We start from the raw sequence: 21,344 nt of genomic DNA, 5'->3' as shown, positions 1-21,344 counted from the left end.
GAAGGTCCTGAGCGAGGAGACAGGTCAGATCCTACCCCCTGAGGGTGAAGGTCCTGAGCGAGGAGACAGGTCAGATCCTACCCCCTGAGGGTGAACGTCCTGAGCGAGGAGACAGGTCAGATCCTACCCCCTGAGAGTGAAGGTCCTGTGCAAGGAGACAGGTCAGATCCTACCCCCTGAGAGTGAAGGTCCTGTGCAAGGAGACAGTTCAGATCCTACCCTCTGAGGGTGAAGGTCCTGAGCGAGGAGACAGGTCAGATCCTACCCCCTGAGAGTGAAGGTCCTGTGCAAGGAGACAGCCAGGCCCCTGGACAGCATGAAGGAGACATGTGCACAACACCAGCCCCTGCCAGTGGAAGCCCTTTTTCCAGCCTCCCTCTGTTGGGAAGAAAGCAATAACGAATAAAGGAGAGCATGCTGATTCCACGCACGAGTCACCCAGGTGAAGAACTGCTGCTGGGGTGTCTGCACCTGACCGGTCCTTGGCTGCCCACTAGCTGGGCTATCTGGAAACAATCCTGCTTTGCCCTCCTGGACAGCTGGGATTCCAGGCCTGAGCCACCAAGCCCAGCTGATATTGTGATTTTGATTTCAAGTCCCACTTGTTCGTTGCTGGTGTATGGGGAAGCAGTTGACTTTTGTATACCACAACCCTGCTATAACCCTATAACCCTGTGTTAGTGCCAGGAGATTTTTTAAATAATTTTTTCCAGGTTTTGATTAACTACCTTTTCAAACTTTGTTACTCTGACTGAAAAACAAGTATATTTTTAATAGGTAGAACAGGTATTGTATTAGTTCACTAGGGCTGCCACTACATTACATCACAGATTGGGTGAGTTAAACAGAAATGTCATTGTCTCCCAGTTCAGGAGGCCAGAAGTTTGAGCCCCGGCAGGCCAGGAGAAAATCAGTCCCAGGCCTGTCTCTTTGGCCACCATCTTTCTGTTGTCACAGGGTCGTTCCTCTGTGTCCTAACTTTTTCTTCTTATGGTCACATTGGATTAGGCCCATGACTTCACTTAACCTTAATCACCTTTTCCCCTTGATATTACTTTTTCCTTTTTTGTTCTTTTTTAAATTAATGTGAGAATACGATTAGGTTATAATGTTTCCTTTGTTAGGTGGAGTCCCTATTGTAGTTAGGTCCTGCACCCAAGAGAATACCAATCCCTCTCCCCTCTCCCCTTCTTTCTTCCTCCCTTCCTCCATCACCCTCCCCCAAACTTGAATTGAATTGAGTTTTTCTCTTATATGGGCATATATATATATATATATTTTTTTTTTTTTTTTTTTTGAGACAGAGCCTCAAGCTGTCCCCCTGGGTAGAATGCCATGGCTTCACTGCTCACAGCAACCTCCAACTCCTGGGCTCAAGCGAGTCTCCTGTCTCAGCCTCCCAAGTAGGCTGGGACCACAGGTGCCTGCCACAACGCCCGGCTATTTTTTTTTTTTTTTTTTTGGTTGCAGCCATCATTGTTGTTTGGCGGGCCCGGGCTGGATTCGAACCTGCCACCGTAGGTGTATGTGGCTGGCGCCTTAGCCGCTTGAGCCACAGGCGCCGAGCCTATATGGGCATATATTAAATCATGTATTGTCTTCATATTAGTATCGAGTACATTGGATACTTGTTTTTCCATTCTTATGATACTTTACTAAAAAGAATATATTGCAACTCCATCCAGGTTAATACAAAAGCTGTAAGGTCCCCGGTATGAATAGTAGTCCACGGTATATGTATACCACACTTTGTTAATCCACTCCTGGGATGATGGGTGTTTTGGTTGTTTCCATGTCTTGGCAATTGTAAATTTATCTAGTCCAAATGTCCTTATGATAAAATGTTTTTTTTTTCTTCTCGGTAGATGCCTAGCATGGGATTACGGGATCAAATTCAAGATCTATTTTAAGTTCTTTGAGGATTCTCTAGACTTCTTTTCAAAGAGGCTGTATTAGTTTACAGTCCCATCAACAGTATAAAAGTGTATCCTTCTCCCCACATCCACACCAGCATCTGCAGCTTTGCAACTTTGTGATGTGGGCTATTTTCACGGGAGTTAGCTAGTACCTGAGGGTGGTTTTGATTTGCATATCTCTGATGATTAGGGACTATTTGCATTTTTTCATGTTTGTTAGCCTTTTGTCTGTCTTCCCCAGAGAAGGTTCTGTTCCTATCTCTTGCCCACTGATAGATGGAATTGTTTGCTCCTTTTTGTTGATTAATTTGAGTTCTCTATAGTTTCTAGTTATCAACCCTTTGTCAGATTTGTAACATACAAGTATCTTTTCTCATTCTAAAGGAAGTTTATTTACTTTAATTGTTGTGTTCTAACCTGTGTAGAGCTTTTTATTAAATACTAGTTGTTTATTTTTATTATTGTATTGCCATTGAAGTCTTCTTCATAAAATCTTTCCCTAGGTCAACATCCTTAAGAATTTTTCCCAGACTTTCTTCTAAGGCTTCTATAGATTCATGTCTTACATTTAAATCTTTTATCCATATCCATTTTGAGTCAATTTTTGTAAGTAGTGAAAGGTGTGGGTGCAGTTTCAGTGTTTTACATGAGGTTATCCAGTTCTCCCAACACCATTTATTAAGGTATGCTTTTGTGTGATTTATCAAAGATCAGGTGGCAATAAGAGGCTGGTTTCATCTCTTAGTTTCTTTTTTTTTTTTGAGACAGAGTCTCACTATGTTGCTCTTAGTTGAGTGCCATAGCAACTAGCTTATAGCAACTGCCAACTCTTGGGCTTAAGGGATTCTCTTGCCTCAGCCTCCCAAGTACCTGGGACTACAGGCACCTGCCACATCACCTGGCTATTTTCTGTTGCAGTTGTCATTGTTGTTTAGCTGGCCTGGGCTAGGTTTGAGCCTGCCAGCCTTGGTATACGTGGCTGGCGACATAACCACTATACTACACGTGCCAAGCCTCATCTCTTAGTTATCTATCCATTCCATATGTCTATGTCTCTATTTTTGCGCCAATACCATGCTGTATTGATTACTGTGAACTTGTAACATAGCCTGAAGTCTGGTAGAGTGATGCTTCCAGCTTCATTTTTATTACTAAGAATTGCCTTGGGTTTTTTCTGGTTCCACATAAAAGGAGTAACTATTGTTTTTCAGTTCTTCAAAGTATGATGTTGGTATTTTAATGGGGATTGCATTAAATCTGTAGATTGCTTTCGGTAGTATGGACATTTTGATGATTGTTCAATGATGACCCTTCCCAGCCAAGAGCATGGTATGTTCTTCCATTTGTTAATGTACTCTGCTATTTCTTTTCTTAGGGTTTCATAATTCTCTTTGTAGAGATCTTTCACCTCTTTTGTTAGGTATATTTCTATGTATTTCATTTTCTTTGAAGCTAATGTGATGGGAATTATGTCCTTGATTTGCTTCTCAACTTGGCTATTATTGGCATATACAAAGGCCAATAATGAATTTTGTTTTCAATTTCATTTGTGGACATTGATTTTATACCCTGAAACATTACTTTATTTCCTGATCACTTCCAGGAGTCTTGTGGTTGAATCTCTGTGATCATCAGTAAAGAGTGAGAGATTGACCTCCTCTGCCCCCACATGGATGTCCTTAATGTCCTGTCTTTCTGTCCTAATGTCTGATCGCATTGGCTATAACTTCCAAAACTATGTTGAATAGCTGGGCGCAGTAGCTCACGCCTAAATCCTAGCACTCTGGGAGGCTGAGATGGGTGAATTGCTTGAGCTCCCAGGTTCAAGATAAGCCTGAACAAAAGCGAGACCCTGTCTCTAAAAATAGCTGGGCATGGGAGGCACTTGTAGCTCAAGGAGTGGGGCGCTGGCCCCATATACCGGAGATGCTGGCTTCAGGCCCCGCCCCAGCCAAAAACTGCAAAAAAAAAAAAAAAATAGCTGGGCACTGTGGCGGGTGCCTGTAGTCTCAGCTACTTGGGAGGCTGAGGCAAGAGAATTGCTTGAGCCTAAGAGTTTAAGGTTGCTATGAGCTATAATGCAATGGCACTCTATGGAGGGTGACAAAGTGAAACTCTTGTCTCAAAAAAAAACTATGTTGAATAGTAGTGGTGATAGAGGATAGGATATCCCTGTCTGGTTCTAGTTCTAAGTGGAAAAGCTTTCAGTTTTACTCAATTCAGTATGATATTAGCTGTGGGCTTGATGTAGATGACTTCAATCAGCTTAAGAACTGTGTCCCTGCTGCCTAATAAGTATTCTTGTTAGAAAATGATGCTAAATTTTATCAAATGCATTTTCTGCATGTATTGAGAGGATAACATGGTCTTTGTTTTTGCTTCTTTTGATATGGTGAATTACATTTATGGATTTCTGTTTTTTTGTTTTTTTTTTGAGATAGAGTCTCACTATGTTGCCCTCAGTAGAGTGTCATGTCACAGCTCACAGCAACCTCAAACTCTTGGGAAGCTCCCAAGTAGCTAGGGCTACAAGTGCCTGCCACAAAATCTGGCTATTTTTTTTGTTGTTATAATTGTCATTGTTGTGTAGCAGGATTGGGCCAGGTTCAAACTCACTAGCCCTGGTGTATGTGGCCGGCAACCTAACCACTCAGCTATGGGCACCGAGCCAGGATTTCCATATGTCAAACCAACCTTGTATTTGTGTAATGAAGCCTACTTGATCGTTGATGTACAATTTTTTAAATGTGTAGCTGTAATCTACTTGCTAAGATTTTACTGAGTACTTTTGCATGGATATTCATTAACGAAACTGGTCTGTACTTCTCCTTTTTAGTTGGGTTCTTTCATGACTGGTAACAGGGTCATGTTTGCTTCATAGAATGTGATGGGGAAGGTTCCTTCCTTCTCAATGTTTTGGAATAGGTTCTGTAGGATAGGTATAAGCTCATCTTTGAAGGTGTGATAGAATTCCGATGTGAAGTCATTTGGTTGAGGGCTTGTTTTGGTTGGAAGTTTTTTTATTGTTTCTTCAATTTTAGTGCTCAATATTGCTCTGTTCAAGAGATGTATTTCTTCTTGATTAAGTCTACGGAGACAGTATGATTCTAGGTATTGGTTCATGTGCTCCACATTGTCAAATTCTTGGGCGTAGAGATTTTGTAGTAGTCAGAGATAATCTCCTCTATCTTTGTGGTATCTGTTATTTCCCTTTTTTGAGGTTATTAGACATCTTTTCTGTTTCCAGTTAATCTGGTCAAAGGTTTACTGATTTTGTTTATCTTTCAAATTTTTCTTTCATTAATTTTCTGAATGATTCTTTTGTTTTCAATTTCATTTATTTCTGATTTCATTTTGGTTATTTCATTTCTTCTGCTAGGTTTGGGATTGGATTGCCCTTCCTTTTCCATTTTCTTGAGATGATTCATTAGGTTTTTTTTTTTTTTTTTAAATTGTTAGGGATTCATTGAAGGTACAAGAAACCAGGTTATACTGATTGCATTTGTTAGGTAAAGTCTCTTGTACAATTGTGTCTTGCCCCCAAAAGGTGTGGCACACACCAAGACCCTACCCCCTCCCTCCTTCTCTCTCTCTGCTCTCCCCTTCCCCCCCCACCATGTCATAGTCATTAATTGTCCTCATATCAAAATTGAGTATATAGGATTCATGCTTCTCCATTTTTGTGATGCTTTATTAAGAATAATGTGTTCCACTTCCCTCCAGGTTAACACAAAGGCTGTAACGTTTTCATTTTTAAAAATGGCTGAATAGTATTCCATGGTGTACATATAGCTTGTTAATCCATTCCTGGGTTGGTGGGCATTTAGGCTATTTCCATGTTTTGGCGATTATAAATTGAGCTGTGATAAACAGTCTAGTGCAAGTGTCCCTATGATAAAAGGATTTTTTTTCCTTCTGGGTAGATGCCCAGTAATGGGATTGCAGGATCAAATGGTAGGTCTAGCTTGAGTTCTTTGAGGGTTCTCCATACTTCCTTCCAAAAATGTTGTATTAGTTTGCAGTCCCACCAGTAGTGTAAAAGTGTTCCCTTCTCTCCATATCCATGCCAGCATCTACAGTTTTGAGATTTTGTGATGTGGGCCATTCTTGCTGGTTAGATGGTATCTCAGGGTGGTTTTGATTTGCATTTCTCTAATAATTAGGAACAATGAGCATTTTTTCATGTTTGTTAGCCATTTGTTTTCTTTAGAGGGGGTTCTATTCATGTCTCTTGCCCATTGATATATGGGATTGTTGGCTTTTTCATGTGGATTAATTTGAGTTCTCTATAGATCCTAGTTATCAAGCTTTGGTCTGATTCAAAATAAGCAAATATCCTTTCCCATTGTGTAGGTTGTCTATTTGCTTTGGTTGTTGTCTCCTTAGCTATACAGAAGCTTTTCAGTTTAATTAAGTCCCATTTGTTTATTTTTGTTGTTGGAATTGCCACAGCAGTCTTCTTCATGAAGTCTTTCTCTAGGCTGATATCTTCCATTGTTTTTCCTATGCTTTCTTTGAGGATTTTTATTGTTTCATGCCTTAAATTTACGTCGTCTATCTATCTTGAATAAATTTTTGTGAGTAGAGAAAGAGAAGATTCCTTCGTCTTCTGTTTTTTGGAATAATTTCTGCAGTATGGGAATAAGCTCTTGAAGGTTTGATAGAATTCTGGTTTGAAGTCGTCTGGACCAGGGCATTTTCTTTGTTGGAAGATTTTTTATTGTTTCTTTAATTTCAGTGCTTGAAATTGGTCTGTCCAGGAGCTCTATTTCTTCCTGGCTAAGTCTAGGGAGAGGGTGTGATTCCAAATATTGATCCATTTCCTTCATACTGTCAAATATCTGGGCATAGAGTTTCTAGTAGTATTGAGAGATGATCTCTTGTATCTCTGTGGCAACCGTTGTTACTTTCCCTTTATCATTTCTGATTGAGGTTACTAGAGATTTTACTTTTCTATTTCTGGTTAGTCTGGCCAAAGGTTTATCTATTTTACTTATTTTTTCAAAAAAACGATTCCTTGTTTCATTAATTTTCTGAATGATTTTATTGTTTTCAATTTCATTGATCTCTGATTTAATTTTGGATATTTCTTTTCTTCTGCTGGGTTTAGGCTTAGATTGTTCTTTTTCCAATTCCAGAAGATGACTTGTGAGTTTGTTGATGTACTCTCTTTCTGTTTTTTGAATGTAGGCATCTAAAGCAATAAATTTTCCTCTCAGAACTGCTTTTGCAGTATCCCACAGGTTTTGTCTTGAGCTTGTGTCTTCATTGTTACTGTGCTCAAGGAAGTTAATGATTTCCTTTTTAATTTCTTCCTGCACCCAACTGTCATTCAACAGAAGGTTGTTTAATTTCCATGCCTTTGTGTGGAGTTGGAGTTGAGTTCTACCTTTACTGCCTTGTGGTCTGAGAAGATACAAGGTAAAATTTCAATTCTTTTGATTCTGTTGAGGTTTGTTTTGTGTCCTAGGATTTTGGAGAATGTTCCATGGGGCGATGAGAAGGATGTATATTCTTTATCTTTGGGATGGAGTGTTCTATATATGTCTTTCAAGCACAGTTGTTCTAGGGTCTCATTTAAGTTCCTTATATCTTTGTTTAATTTCTGTTTAGAGGATCTGTCTAGCTCTGTAAGAGGAGTGTTAAAGTCCCCTGTTATTATGGTGTTATAGGATATCATATTGCTCAGACTGAGTAAGGTCTGTTTCAAGAATCTGGGAGCATTTAAGTTGGGTGCATAAATATTTAGAATTGAAACATCTTCTTGTTGTATTTTTCCCTTGACCAATATAAAGTAACCATCCTTTAAATCCACATGTATCTGAAAATAAGATTGCAATTCCTCTTTTCCTCTGAATACCGTTTGCCTGAAAAATTATCTTCCAACCCTTAACTCTGAGTTTTGTCTTTTGAAGCTAGGTATGTTTCCTGCAGACAGAAAATGTATGGCTTGTGTTTTTTAATCCAGTCAGCCAATCTATGCCTTTTCAGTGGGGAATTCAAGCCATTAACATTTATTGAGATAATTGATAAGTGTGGTAGTGTTCTATTCATCTTATTTTGTGAGAGTCCATCGCTTAGTTTTATCTTTTGCATCAGAATGGAAGTTATGTTCTATCCTTCAATTTCTGAGTTCTTTGCTGTTGGTCCACTGTGATGGTCAGTGTGTAGAACAGGTTGAATTACTTGTGTAGAGCTGATCTTGTTGTGCCGAATTTCCTCAATGTTTGTATATCAGTAAATGATTTGATTTCTCTGTCAATTTTAAAGCTAAGCTTAGCAGGATATAGAATTCTGGGCTGAAAATTGTTCTGTTTAAGTACATTAAAGGTAGATGACCATTGTCTTCTTGCTTGAAAAGTTTCATTAGAGAAGTCTGCAGTCACCCTGATGAATTTGCCCCTGTAGGTCAACTGGTGCTTACTCCTGGCAGCTTGAAGAATCATTTCTTTTGTCTTGACTTTGGACAGGTTCATCATAATGTGTCTTGGAGAAGCTGTGTTAGACTTGAGGTGACCTGGGGTCCGATATCCCTCTGAAAGGAGTGTGTCAGAATCTTTGGTGCTATTTGGGAAATTTTCATTTATAATATTCTCTAGTATGGCTTCCATTTACCTGGGGCATTCTTCTTCCCCTTCTGGGATACCTATAATACATATGTTCGAACACTTCATAAAGTCCCACAGTTCTGTCAGTGAATGTTCTGCTTTCTCTCCTTTTCTGCCTCTTTAACTATCTGAGATATCTCAAGAGCTTTGTCCTCTACCTCTGAGAGTCTTTCTTCTGCATGGTATAATGTGTTGTTGATACTTTCTATTGCATCTTTAAGTTCCCTAATTGACTGCTTCATTTCCTTCAGCTCTGCTATATCCTTTCTATATTCTTCATATCATTCATCTCTAATTTGATTGTTTTTGGATTTCCTTTTGGTTATTTTCCACTTTATCAGCAGTTTCCTTCATTGTTTCCATCATTTCCTTCATTGTTTTCATCATCTGCATTCTAAATTCCCTTTCTGTCATTTCTAACATTTCTTTATAGGTGGAATCCTCTATAATAGGTACCTCACAGTCTGTTGGCGGGGGTGGGGGGGGATTGCTCTGGACTGGTTTTTCATGTTGCCAGGATTTTTCTGCTGATTCTTTCTCATGAGTATTTTCTTTTATATGTTTCCTTGCCCTAATTTTCCTTTCACTTTCTCTTGCTCTTTAAGTTACTGTGCCTCTAGACTAGGGTTTCGATGAGTCAGCAGCCGGTGGGATTAGACTGAAGGAACACACGCAACCACTTGCCAGTCCTCCACTGCTTTTGTCCTCCTCATGGGGTCCAGAAGTCTCTCATTGATTCCCTGTGTCCCCCAAAGGGATGTTTCTGGGTAGATCCCACCAGCCAGAGATGCTTGAAGTCTTCTCTCCCCAGTCTCGCCATGCTCAGTTGCAAGGAAGCTGTTACTTGGCCACCATCTTGCTCCCCTCCTATCTCAATAAATATTAATCAATCCATTAGGTTGTTAATGTGCTCTGTTTTTTTGATGTAGGCATCTAATGAGATAAATTTCCCTATTAGGACTAATTTTGCAGTATCCATAGGTTTTAATAAGTTATAGCTTCATTGTTGTTATATTTGAGAAATTTAGTGATCTCTTCCTTTATCTCCTTCTTGATCCAACTGTCATTCAGCATAAGGTTGTTTAGTTTCCATGCCTTTGTGTGAGGATGAAAATTTTTGTTGGAGTTGAGTTTAACCTTTATTACCTGAGCATCTGAAAAGATACAAGACATAATTTCAGTTCACTTAATATTGTTGAGGTTTTGATTTGTATCCTAGGATACGATCTATTTTGGAGTATGTTCCATGGAGAAGAATGTATATTCATTAGGTTTGAGATGGTATGTTCTGTACATGTCTATTAAGCCCAATTGTTCTAAGGTCACATTTAAGTACCCTTATTTCTTTGTTTAGTTTCTGTTTAGAGGATCTATATAGTTCTGTCAGAGAGGTGTTAAAGTCCCCAGCTATTTTGGTGTTATAGGATATCGTATTGTTCAGACCAATTAAGGTCCATTTCATAAATCTGGGAGCATTTAAGTTGGGTGCCATAAATATTTAGAATTAAAATTTCTTCTTATTGTCTTATTTCCTCGACCAGAAGAACATGACTATCTTTGCCTTTCTTAACTTTAGTTGTTTCAAATCCACTTGTATCTGAAAATATGATTGAGACCCCTACTTTCTTCTGAGTTCTATTTGCCTGAAATAGTTTTCCAACTGTTCACCCTGAGTCTTGTTTGTCCTTCAAGGTTAGGTGTGTTTCCTGGAGACAGATATAGATTGCTTGTGCTTTTTTTTTATCGAATTAGCCACCCTGTGCCTTGCCAGTAAGGAATTTAAGGCATTTGCATTTGTTGAGAGAATTGATATGTATGGTGTTCTATTCATCTTATTTTGTGAAAATCCATTACTTTATTTTATCCTGTGCACACTGTGGAAGCCAGATGTTGTCCTTTAGTTTGTGGGTGTTTATTTTTCTGGTGGTCCACTGTGATGGTCAGTGTGGAAAACAGGCCTGAGTATTTCCTGTAGCGCTGGTCTTATTTTGGTGAATTTCTTCAATGTTTGCATGTCAGTAAAAGATCTGATTTCTGCACTGATTTTGAAGATTAGTTTAGCTGGATATCAAATTCTGGGCTAAACACTGTTTTGTTTAAGAAGGTTAAGGGTAGATAACCACTCTCTTCTCACTTGAAAAGTTTCAGCTGAAAAGTCTGCTGACACCCTGATTGATCTTCCACTGTAGGTCAACTGGTGCTTACTTTGGGTTGCTTCCAGAATTTTCTTTCATTTTGACTTTGGACAGGTTCATCATGTGTTTTGGAGATGCTCTGTCTGTGCTGAGATGACCCAGGGTTTGATATCCCTTTAGAAGGATTCCCTTTAGTGATACTTGGGAAATTTTCTTTTATGATATCCAGTAGGGCTTCCATTCCTTTGGGTCATTCTGCTTCTCCTTCAGAGATACTTACAATTTATTATGTTTGAGCACTTCATGAAGTCCCATAATTCTCTAAATGATCACTCTGCACCTTCTTTCTTCTTTTCTGCCTCTTTAACGTCCTGTGTTACCACAAGAGCCTTATCCTCTAGCTCTGAGATTCTTTCTTCTCCATGGTGTAATCTGTTATTGATTCTTTCTACTGCATCCATACGTTCCCTGATTGACTCTTTCAATTCCTTAAGCTCTGATATATCTTTCTTCATTTCTTCATGTCTTTCATTCGTTATTAGGGTCAGTTTCTGCATTTTCTTTTATTGATTTTCCACTTTTCTTCAATTCCCTTCAGTGTTTTTGCCATCTATACTTTAAATTTCCTATTATTTCCATAGTTTTTTTATAGGTGGAATCCTTTGTGGATCTCATGATCCCTTGGCGGTGGAGTTTGATCTGTTCTGGTTTTTCATGTTGCTAGAATTTTTCTCTTGATTCCTCCTTATGTATGTTTTCTTCTTATACACTTCCTTCCCCCTACTTTTCCCTATCACTTCCTCCTTCACTTTAAATTATCTTGTCTCTATGCTTACATATTGAAGTGTCTTTTGGGTATAGGGCCAAAGGAAGAGAAGAGTAAAGAGCAAGAAGGGAGAAAAAGAAGAAAAAGATAAAGAAAGAGAGATAAAGTGGTGTGAAAGGAAAAAAAATGGAAAGAAAAAGAGGAAAAAGGACAGAAAGGGAGAGACAAGTGCAACAGTGGTGTTTGGCAGGGTTCTTTGACCCACACTAACAATTATAGGACTCTAGGGAGCTGGGTTGGGTGGGTTCCTTGAGGTCCTTACCAGCCTGAGAAAAAGCAAGACCCACACCTTGCCAAATATAGAAAAAAAATCAGCAGTATATTGCAATGGGGACCTACCAATACCTTCAGAGCAAAGGCCAAAGCAAGAAGGATACCCTAAACTAGGCCACTGCCATGACACCCCATCCCAAGCCTCAGAGTGAGGGTCTGTCTCATAAATAGAATACAGAATGAAATGGAATAAAACAGAGTAGAAAAAAGAAAAAATGATAATAAAAATAAAATCATATAAGATGTAAAAAAAAAAAAGGAGATCTTAGTTGTTGTTTGAGAAATATATGTGGGAAAGATGAGAAAAGTAGAAAAATCTCTACCAAAATAGAGAAAAAAGGAAAGAAATAGAAAAGAAAGAAAGAAAAATCTTAACAAAAATGGAGCCTTTGCTAGTCAAGAAAGTAAAATTAAAAAACTACAAAATCAAACAAAAACAAACAAAAAAGTCTAAAGAAGAAAATTGAGAAAAGAAAACAATATAAATTGCAATGTATTTCTCAGACACAAATTAGTGCTCCAAGAAGATAGGAGGTACATAACACAATGTATTGCCTGGACAACAGGTGGCACTGTGGTGTTAGAAGACTCAAGAAGCTTGAGACACACTCCCCAGTGTGAAGTCTGATGACAAGGTCCAAACTGATTAGCTGTGGTCCCCACACCTGAAAGCAACCTCACCTGTCAGGGGCTGGACATGCTCGGCTCTCATACTCTCAGAGATCACATTCTTGGGTGGATTGTTGACAGCTGGGGCTTGGAGCTCCTTCTTCTCTTGGACACGTGGAACACTAGGAAACAGTTTCTGCAGCACCTTCTCCACAAACACTGTCAGGGCAGCCAGGAGAGGGGAAAAGAATGTTATAACTTACAGCAGACTTTATAAATCAGCTTTTATTTTTAAAAACACAAGATCACCCTAACAATACCATCTGAGAGCCAAGGTCATAGGCCCTCCCCGTGGGGCACAGCACTCCAGGACCTCCCCAAACTGCTTTTCAAGGGACAACCCTGCACTGTTTCCAGGGGACCTAGACTCTGACCTTAGATGACTCCAGACACTGCCCCTGGGGGATCCCTAACGCTGTCCTGGGGGACCTCCAACACCATCCCTGGTGGGACCACAGACACCATCCCTGAATGACCCCTAATGCTTTCATAGTAAGAAACTCCTGCTCTCTAACCTGCAGCTGACTGCCCCCTAGGGGCACAGCCCAGTGATAGCAAGTGTATGGCCACAGCAGTGCTGCCCAGGTGGTATAATCAGGTATCTGTGCTCCTGGTCACTAGGGTTCTCCCTGTCAGGTTTTATCTGTGAAGTCAGAGTTGGGGCTCGGGTGACCTTTCTGAAGATCAGGCCACACGGTACTGAGAAACCAGGGGGTGGTCAGCTGGCCAGGCCAGTGGAGGAGGCACCAGGACAGGGATAACCCCCCAGTCCCCCCACTGCAGGATGGCGCAGTCTGGTCTCTCCCTTAACGTGAACGTACCAACAACAGTAGTTGAGGATAGATTCTGTGTAGTTAATATGGTTTAACAAGTATGTGAACTTTTTTTACTTTGTTTATTCTAGTTTACCTTGTGTTTTAACTAGAGGGGGAAACACTGTCATAGTGAATATTTCTGTCTTGAATTAAGTGTGTCAATGAACAGGAACTGATCTCAAAATAGCACACTGAAAAATGTGAGGGAGAAAAGTTTACGAAATGTATTTTTTTTTTTTTAACATTGTAAGCTACAGAAACAAAAACATGGCAATCTTCTTTGGAGTGACCAAAATTTCTGGGGCAGAAATCAGAGTGGATTGGGAAGCTGCAGCAGGGAAGACCCCTCGGCCCTGCCCGGGACTCTGCTTGCAGACACAGTACTTCCTGACTTCATCCTGTTCTCAGGTAAAATGCTGACAGGACCAGCTGTGACGACACAACATGGTTTGAAATACAGAAGGAGGGAGGATGGATGGAGGGAGGGTGATTGGTGGGACCACAGCTACGGTGCATCTTACAAGGGTACATGTGAAACTTACTAAATGTAGAATATAAATGTCTTAACACAATAACTAAGAACATGCCATGAAGGCTATGTTAACCAGTTTGGTGAAAATATTTCAAATTGTACATAGAACCAGCACATTGTACCCCATGATTGCATTAATGCACACAGTGATGATTTAATAAAAAGAAAAAAGAAAAAATGAAATACAAAAGGACTCCTTGCAGCACCGTTACTGATACTTCCAGTGACCTCCTCAGAGCAGGGTCACTTTTCATGTGACAAGTGTGGTCACATGAAAAGGGTGGTCACTAACACCACCTCTGCCCCCCTGGGAGTAAAAGCCTCCTTCAGGTGGGAGGAAGATGCCTGTTTAAGTGGAAAACATGAACCGTAACACTAGGTCCTGGCAATGAGAGATTCCCCATATCCTATTTTTTTCAAATACTACATACAGTTGTCCTTTGTGCAGGACCCTGCCAAAACCTAGTTCCCAGAGGACTTGCCAGGTGAGCTATCCCAGACCCATCTTCAGAAAGGCCTGGGATGGCTGACCCATGTGGACCACACCTCCGAGTTTTGCCCATCCAGGGAGGACCAGAGACAGTGTCTATGTAACATTCCTACAAAGGACTGCAGGGCTTGGAGTCATATCCACAAGGGACATTCCAAGGTTTCAGATAAAAATCAAATTGTCATGTGTTATTTCCTTTAAATGGCAAAGAAGTAAGTATCTAATTCTGGATGACTAGGTTGGTAATCTATAAGTTATCAATGAACTAAAATTTTCATAAACCTGAACAGATTCTAAGATAAATGGTAACCAGTCATCATGTTTTATAATCAAGGACAAGGAAGCTCAGAGCTAAGGACTGGCTGGGACCAGTGGAATCCAGACATGCAGCTAAAGCCATCTGCAGGATGCAGCTCCCGTATGTGTCTGCTGCATCTAAAAACACGAAAATACTGAGAGAAAGGCAAGGAAATGCCTGCGGCAGGTGCAGCACGGACCAGAGCCCCAGGGTGGGGCCAGCAAGGGAAACGCCGACCTTAAAGTGCAGGAAGCAGAGTGAGGACCTGGCCAGCAGCTCCTCCTCCCATGTGACAAGCACATGCTGAAGAACTGATTTTCAAGGAGATTGGGCAGCACTTCCCTGAATTCTGTTAAACCTACAGCCTAATTAATGGTTGTTTTCCACCAATACTATTAAATTGCATGTTGCAAATAAAAGTATTTGGTACAGATACGCCACTGTCACAAGGTCCAGGGAACCACCCTAAAGTCAGTCGGTGGGCATGCACAGATGGATGGATACTGGGAGGTATTTCTGCACCAAGTTAACAACACAAAACAGGTCACCCTGAAACCACAACCCCTGCCTTCCGTTACACAGGCTGTTTCTCAGGGAGATTTGTGTAACAACTCCATGGACTCTGACAGCCAAGTGCTGACCCTCAGCACAGCTCCCAGATCCCCCAGGATGCTGTGGCCTTTAGGACTCAGTTGGGCCTGCCAGACACTCAGGTGGCACCCCCAGTTGGAGGTTTAGGACAGGGTCCTTCCTCAAGGAGGAGACTTGGTCCAGACCTGGGTGGTCCAGGCATACAGGGTGTCGGGAGTCCATCCTCAGCCCTGCTTGCTGAGAGTGAGCTCGGGTTGGGGGTTGTAGGGCTGAGCCCATAGGGCTTCATTTTGCAGGGCCTATGTCTGCCATGGATCAGGATGGCCAAAAGCATCCCTTTCCACCACAATCCAATTCTGATGAGCTCAGCCAGTTTAGGCACCCAGGCCCCACGACAGGGGTTCTTCATGAGGGACAGCATGGAGAAGACCCCTGGCCAGAGGCCTGAGCGCCATCCCTCAGGTAACCCACTGGGCAGCAGAGACAAGGGACTCGGGCACTGAGGAGGGTGGGGCAGGCCTGTGATCCTGGGCACTCAGTCAGATACTGCGGAGCTGCAGCCACTCCAAGAAATGTCACCTTCCCAAGCCTCAGTGCATGGCTCTCCAGGGATGGAGGCTTAGGACTGGCCCTGGCTGGTGCTGGAGCTGGAGCTAGATGGGCCTGAACAGCACTGCCTCCTGCCTGGACCCTCATTTCTGTCTCCATTTCCATCTCTTCCCCAACTCAAGCCCTCCCAGCCTACTGGCTCCTCAGAGCTCATCCGCCACTGCAACACCCCAGCCCTTTCTTCCTCTTGATATCCCCCTCACGTGTGATCCTGGGCGTGCAGAGCCCATCTGCCCATCAGGCCTTTGCCAGCGGGCCCAGAGTCTGCCCCTGCACCCAGCGCGTCTCCAAGTTAGTTACTGTGTAGTATCATCCTAATCTGTGCTTGTCTAGTGTCTTGTTATGATGAGACTGAGGTTACTGACTTTTGATAGCAATGATGCAAGCAGGGTGTTTATTCCCAACACATCCCCTTGGGGGTCAGACGTTGACCTGTCTCACTCTGCAGAAGTGAACCATGCTCACCACCTGGGTTTCTCCCTGCAGAATTGCTCTTTTTTCTCATTGTAATTAATAAACACCTTGGGGAAGATACTTGATGACCAAGTACTTTTTCTCCTCAATTTTACTAATTTTAGCATAAACTGAGAGATGTGGCCTGCTGCAGCCACATTTGTAATGGTCACCTGGTGGTGTCAACCCAACTCTGACCAGGTTTATTAAGTGGAAAATGCTGCACAGAAGAGCTGCCCACCTCCCACTTTATTTGCTGACTGTATTATTGCCTTTTTATTATTTATTCATTTACAGATGCACGGATATCTCATTTGTTCTAGGGTTATAACCTTGTACTGCTTCTTATATTCTGCTGCTCAAATCATCCCCTGGGCATGACCCCAGCATAGATGGTGCCCTTTGCCATGCCTGGGCCTTCCATGAGCTTGGGCCCTTTGGGCACAGCAGGATGCTACAGGCTAACCTATGTTTCCTCTGCCTAAGACGGGAACCAACTCTTCTCCAAGGAGCCTGGCACTTGGAAAGCAGGATGGAGCATGAGGTGCACTCCTGGGCACCACCGTTATCCTCTGAGCACATCTGAACCACGTCAGGCCTTTGCTCAAGAATCGCCAAATACTTTGCACAAATGAGCTGTTGGAGGGGCAGGAAGGTCTTAGACATCCACAAAGACAAATAAGGTGTATGAGTAGGGAATGGAGGTGGCACAGATCTAACCAGGAGCAGGAACACTGGCACACCTGTGGAGAAGAAAAAGGACACACCCACCCCGAGCCACACCCACCCATGGGTCTATGAGCCACAAAACTGACACTCGGGATGACGGACAGTTTCCCAAAGACAGCAAGCAGGACGTAAGAATGCAGGAGCCCACACTGCTTAAACCTTTTAAATAGAAATGAATATAAATACAATGTAAGTATAAAAATTTTGTCCTTGGGGCAGTGCCTGTGGCTCAAAGGAGTAAGGTGCCAGCCCCATATGCCGGAGGTGGCAGGTTCAAACCCAGCCCCAGCCAAGAACTGCAAAAAAAAAAGAAAAGAAAAGAAAAAATTTAGTCCTTGAAGTTTACCCTCCCAGGTCATTACGTGGAGGGTGGAGTGGGGAGGATGCCCTGGGGACGTGGATGTGCTAATTCATCAAGGTTGAGAAGTTGTCTATCAAATGGGAAGGATGATTTCCTTTGTAGATTTGAACTTCAGCACAGCAGTCCAAAAAAACTAAAAAAGAAAACCTTTCATTATCCTAAGCTATATTGGTTTAAGTATCTTGTAAGCCCAAGTGGCTGGAAGGATTTGCATCATGCAATAGTGTGTTCAAAAGCCACATAAGCAAAAACACATCCTCTCTAGGCGGCATACTTCCTGAGGACATCGCTGGCCCCTGGCCTTTTCTGGGTACACATGTCTAGTGAAAGGAATGAGTTCGTCCCACTCTTTCCCAAAAGCATTACAATAGAAAAATGAGCACTTAATACACACTTCCTCTTTGACAGGAGTTGGTTACTAAGGCATGACTTTGATATTAAATATTGGTACTTGCTGGTTTTATGACATATTATCCACAACCCATGAATTATTTATAAACTACATTGTAACAGGTAGAACAACAGAAGATCTTAGGTGTCAAAATGGGTATCTCCTTATTTGTTTTTTGAGACAGTCTCACCATGTGGTCCTGGGTAGAATGCTGTGTCGTCACAGCTCACAGCAACCTCAAATTCTTGGGCTGAGTAGCTGGGACTACAGGTGCCCACTACACACCCGGCCTGGCTATTTTTGGTTGCGGTTGTCATTGTTGTTTAGCAGGCCTAGGCTGGGCTTGAACCCACTGGCCTCAGTGTATGTTGCTGGCGCCCTATTCACTGAGCTACAAGCTGGATATCTCCTTATTAAGTGGGAGATTTTGTCCTCAAGAATATTAATAAATCCTAATCCAACTTAATCCAAATAGCCATATCTAAAAATAAAATTATTTTGCTAACAAATATATATGTCCAAATAGAGTTGCTACAATATAAAGCACAAAGGATTTTTTAAATTAGTATGATTTTAATTTTTTAAAATCAATTTTTTTTTTTTTTTAGACGGAGCCTCAAGCTGTCCCCCTGGGTAGAGTGCCATGGCATCACGCTCACAGCAACCTCCAATTCCTGGGCTCAAGCGAGTCTCCTGCCTCAGCCTCCCAAGTAGCTGGGACTACAGGTGCCCGCCACAACGCCTGGCCATTTTTTGGTTGCAGCCATCATTGTTGTTTGGCGGGCCCGGGCTGGATTCGAACCCGCCACCTTAGGTGTATGTGGCTGGCGCCTTAGCTGCTTGAGCCACAGGCGCCAAGCCTTAAAATCAATTTTAAAAGAGAAAAGCTTAAAAGCAGAATTAAAATACCAATAATTCCTTTCTAGGAACACTGCTGGGAGAGTGGCTGAGGGGTCTCACTTCATCCCAACGTGTGACCTTGCTGAGTGGTTGTCTTGGGGGTGGACTTTGGGGAACAGGGTTTAACATCTGCAAGGCTGTCCTCTGACACAGGATAAGCACATGTGTCCACCCTCATGCCCCAGTTGGCAGCTGTGGTGTCCAGCATACAGCTTTGTCATGAGATGAAAATGGTAAGCTCTGTCTCTAACATGCTCAGCCACTGTGGACCCAAACCACATATACAGCCACCTGAACCGTCAGGTCACTCATGAAACACACCCAAGCACGACTGGGTGGCTCCCTGCACATCGGGTAAAAGCAGAACATAAATGATGGGTTTTTCTTCTAGAATAACCAGAACATTGTGAATTATAATTTTTTTTTTTTTTTTTTGAGACAGAGCCTCAAACTGTCGCCCTTGGTAGAGTGCTATGGCATCACAGCTCACAGCAACCCCCAACTCCTGGGCTTAAGTGATTCTCTTGCCTCCACCTCCCAAGTAGCTGAGACGACAGGTGCCTGCTACAATGCCCAGCTATTTTTTGGTTGCAGCCATCATTGTTGTTTGGCGGGCCCAGGCTGGATTTGAACCTGCCAGGTGTATGTGGCTGTCGCCTTAGCTGCTTGAGCCACAGGCACCGAGCCAAATTATAACTTTTTAAAAGCATTTTTCACTTTTGGTTTGTTGAAATGCTTTTTTTTGACCTAATACAATTTTATTTTTATTTTTTGTTTCAGATTAATATAACAGTATAGATGATTAGGTTACATTGCGTGCATTTCTAAGGTAAAGTTCAAGTTGTAGCTGAACCCTTCATCCAAGTGTGCAGTACAGCCTTACCTTGTGCACATTCGATGAGAGCTTACCAAGCCCCCTTTCTCCTCCCGTCTCCCTATTCCCCCCGTCCCTTTACCTCCCAATACGTTTTTATGTGTCTACATGTTTATGTACTACAGATGTAACCAAAAAATCAAGTTAAAGTTTAAAAATCTCTTTTCTCCTTAATTTTTAAAGTGTTAAAAACCAAACAAAAACTCTCATCCAAACAGAGCTGGGTGGAGTGGTGCTGGAGGAACTCTCCAGAGCTTCAAGGCGTCATTCAGACCAAATAAAAGTGCTCAGTGGTCACGATGCCCCTCCAAGACCTGAGGCCCCCTTGGTCACCAAATAAAAGTGCTCAGCAGACTACAATGCCCCTCCAAGACCTGAGGCCCCCTTGGTTCTCATTTTTCCCACACCTCATCATGTGTTCCTCTTCCCACAGCGAGAGCAAGTGCTCACTTGAAACTCTAGTGTCTGTCAAAAAGCAATCACCACAGAATCAAAAGGCAGGGATGAGTGTTTAATGCCAATCGGAAAAAATAACCTGCAGGAAAAAAAATACAATTTCCAAGTAGACAAAGCAATTAAAATCGGGAAATGGCAGACATAATAATCAAAGGCAGAGGTGGAGAAAACATCCCCTCTAAAATTAGCATGCTGTAATACCAAGCAGAAAAAAGTCCCTTGCACAGGGGAATTAAGTCTGTCTTGATATAGTTTTCAGAAAAGATTGCTGCCCAGATTTGCTATTTCAATTTAAAGACGTAAGGCAAAATAAAATCTTTCAGTAAAGTGTTCTTTGGAAATCAGACACCCAGGACAAGCTAACTATTTGTACCCTAAAAAGAAAGGAAACTTTGATTGCTGGTGGCATACGCACACCTATTCAATCCTAAATTCCTCCTCAATGTGTTATTGGACTTGAAATCTAATAGTTGGGGCGGCACCTGCGGCTCAGTGAGTAGGGTGCTGGCCCCATATACTGAGGGTAGCAGGTTCAAACCCGCCCCCAGCCAAACTATAATAGCAAAATAAAATAGCCAGGCGTGTGGCAGGCACCTATAGTCCCAGCTACTCGGGAGGCTCAGGCAAGAGAATTGCCTAAGCCCAAGAGCTGGAGGTTGCTGAGATGCTACGGCGCTCTATGAGGGTGACAAAGTGAGACTCTGTCTCAAAAAAAAAAAAAAAAAGAAATCTAATACTTGGGTGGGTATAAGAAAGAAAGATTGTTGGTGATGGAAGAAATTAGAAATAACAATTCATTTGTGATACTTTAAACAAAAACCTTCAAAACTTTTATCACCCTATAAACGAGTGTAACAAGTATCTCTTAGAAAAGTGTGACTTTCAGAAAAAAAACACGTCCAGCTAATTTGGGATGTGAGGAAAAGAGTTCAGTGCAGACGAGCGCAGGAGAAGCTGCAATAGGACAGAGCAACAGGCGCGCAGAAATCCACTGAGTAACAGAGACCACACATGTTAACAAGCAGCTCTCAGAACGTGACCTCCTGGGGTTTCATTTTGAGAGAAAATAATACAGACTGAAATAGGTTTATGACATTCCTTTATAGAGTTTTTATTTGATAGACTTGTGAATGGAAAAGTGATTAGATTTGGAAACAAGCATTGGAAACCTTTAAGAAAATCATATCTAATGGAAAAACTGCTACTGAGAAATGGTCATTAGTAGAAACTGTCTCTGGGCAAGTTTGATGCTCCTTCCCTACCTCAACCTGTTACATTAGAGAAAATCTCCCAAAACATTTTCACAAAAACCAGCTCTAGGTACCCACTTTCTCTCCCTGACATCTGACTATCTTGTTATGTCAGGCTTTTGTTTTTTTTTGAGACAGAGCCTCAAGGTGTCCCCCTGGGTAGAGTGC

General features: G+C 41.9%; 1 protein-coding gene across 1 annotated transcript in view; it reads right to left on the bottom strand.

The window, feature by feature from the left end:
- Positions 1–21,344, bottom strand: part of ERICH1 (glutamate rich 1) — a 52,527-nt gene that overhangs the window by 26,615 nt on the left and 4,568 nt on the right. The window contains exon 2 of the mRNA XM_023517564.1: positions 12,440–12,586. Within this exon, the coding sequence (XP_023373332.1) occupies positions 12,440–12,586 (147 nt within the window). The remainder of the gene's footprint in view (positions 1–12,439; positions 12,587–21,344) is intronic.

Source organism: Otolemur garnettii, unplaced genomic scaffold, assembly GCF_000181295.1.
Source record: "Otolemur garnettii isolate 467f Iridium unplaced genomic scaffold, OtoGar3 scaffold00114, whole genome shotgun sequence".
NCBI lineage: Eukaryota > Metazoa > Chordata > Mammalia > Primates > Galagidae > Otolemur > Otolemur garnettii.
The sequence above is the reverse complement of the archived record's forward strand: the minus strand, read 5'-3'. Positions and strand labels throughout refer to the sequence as shown.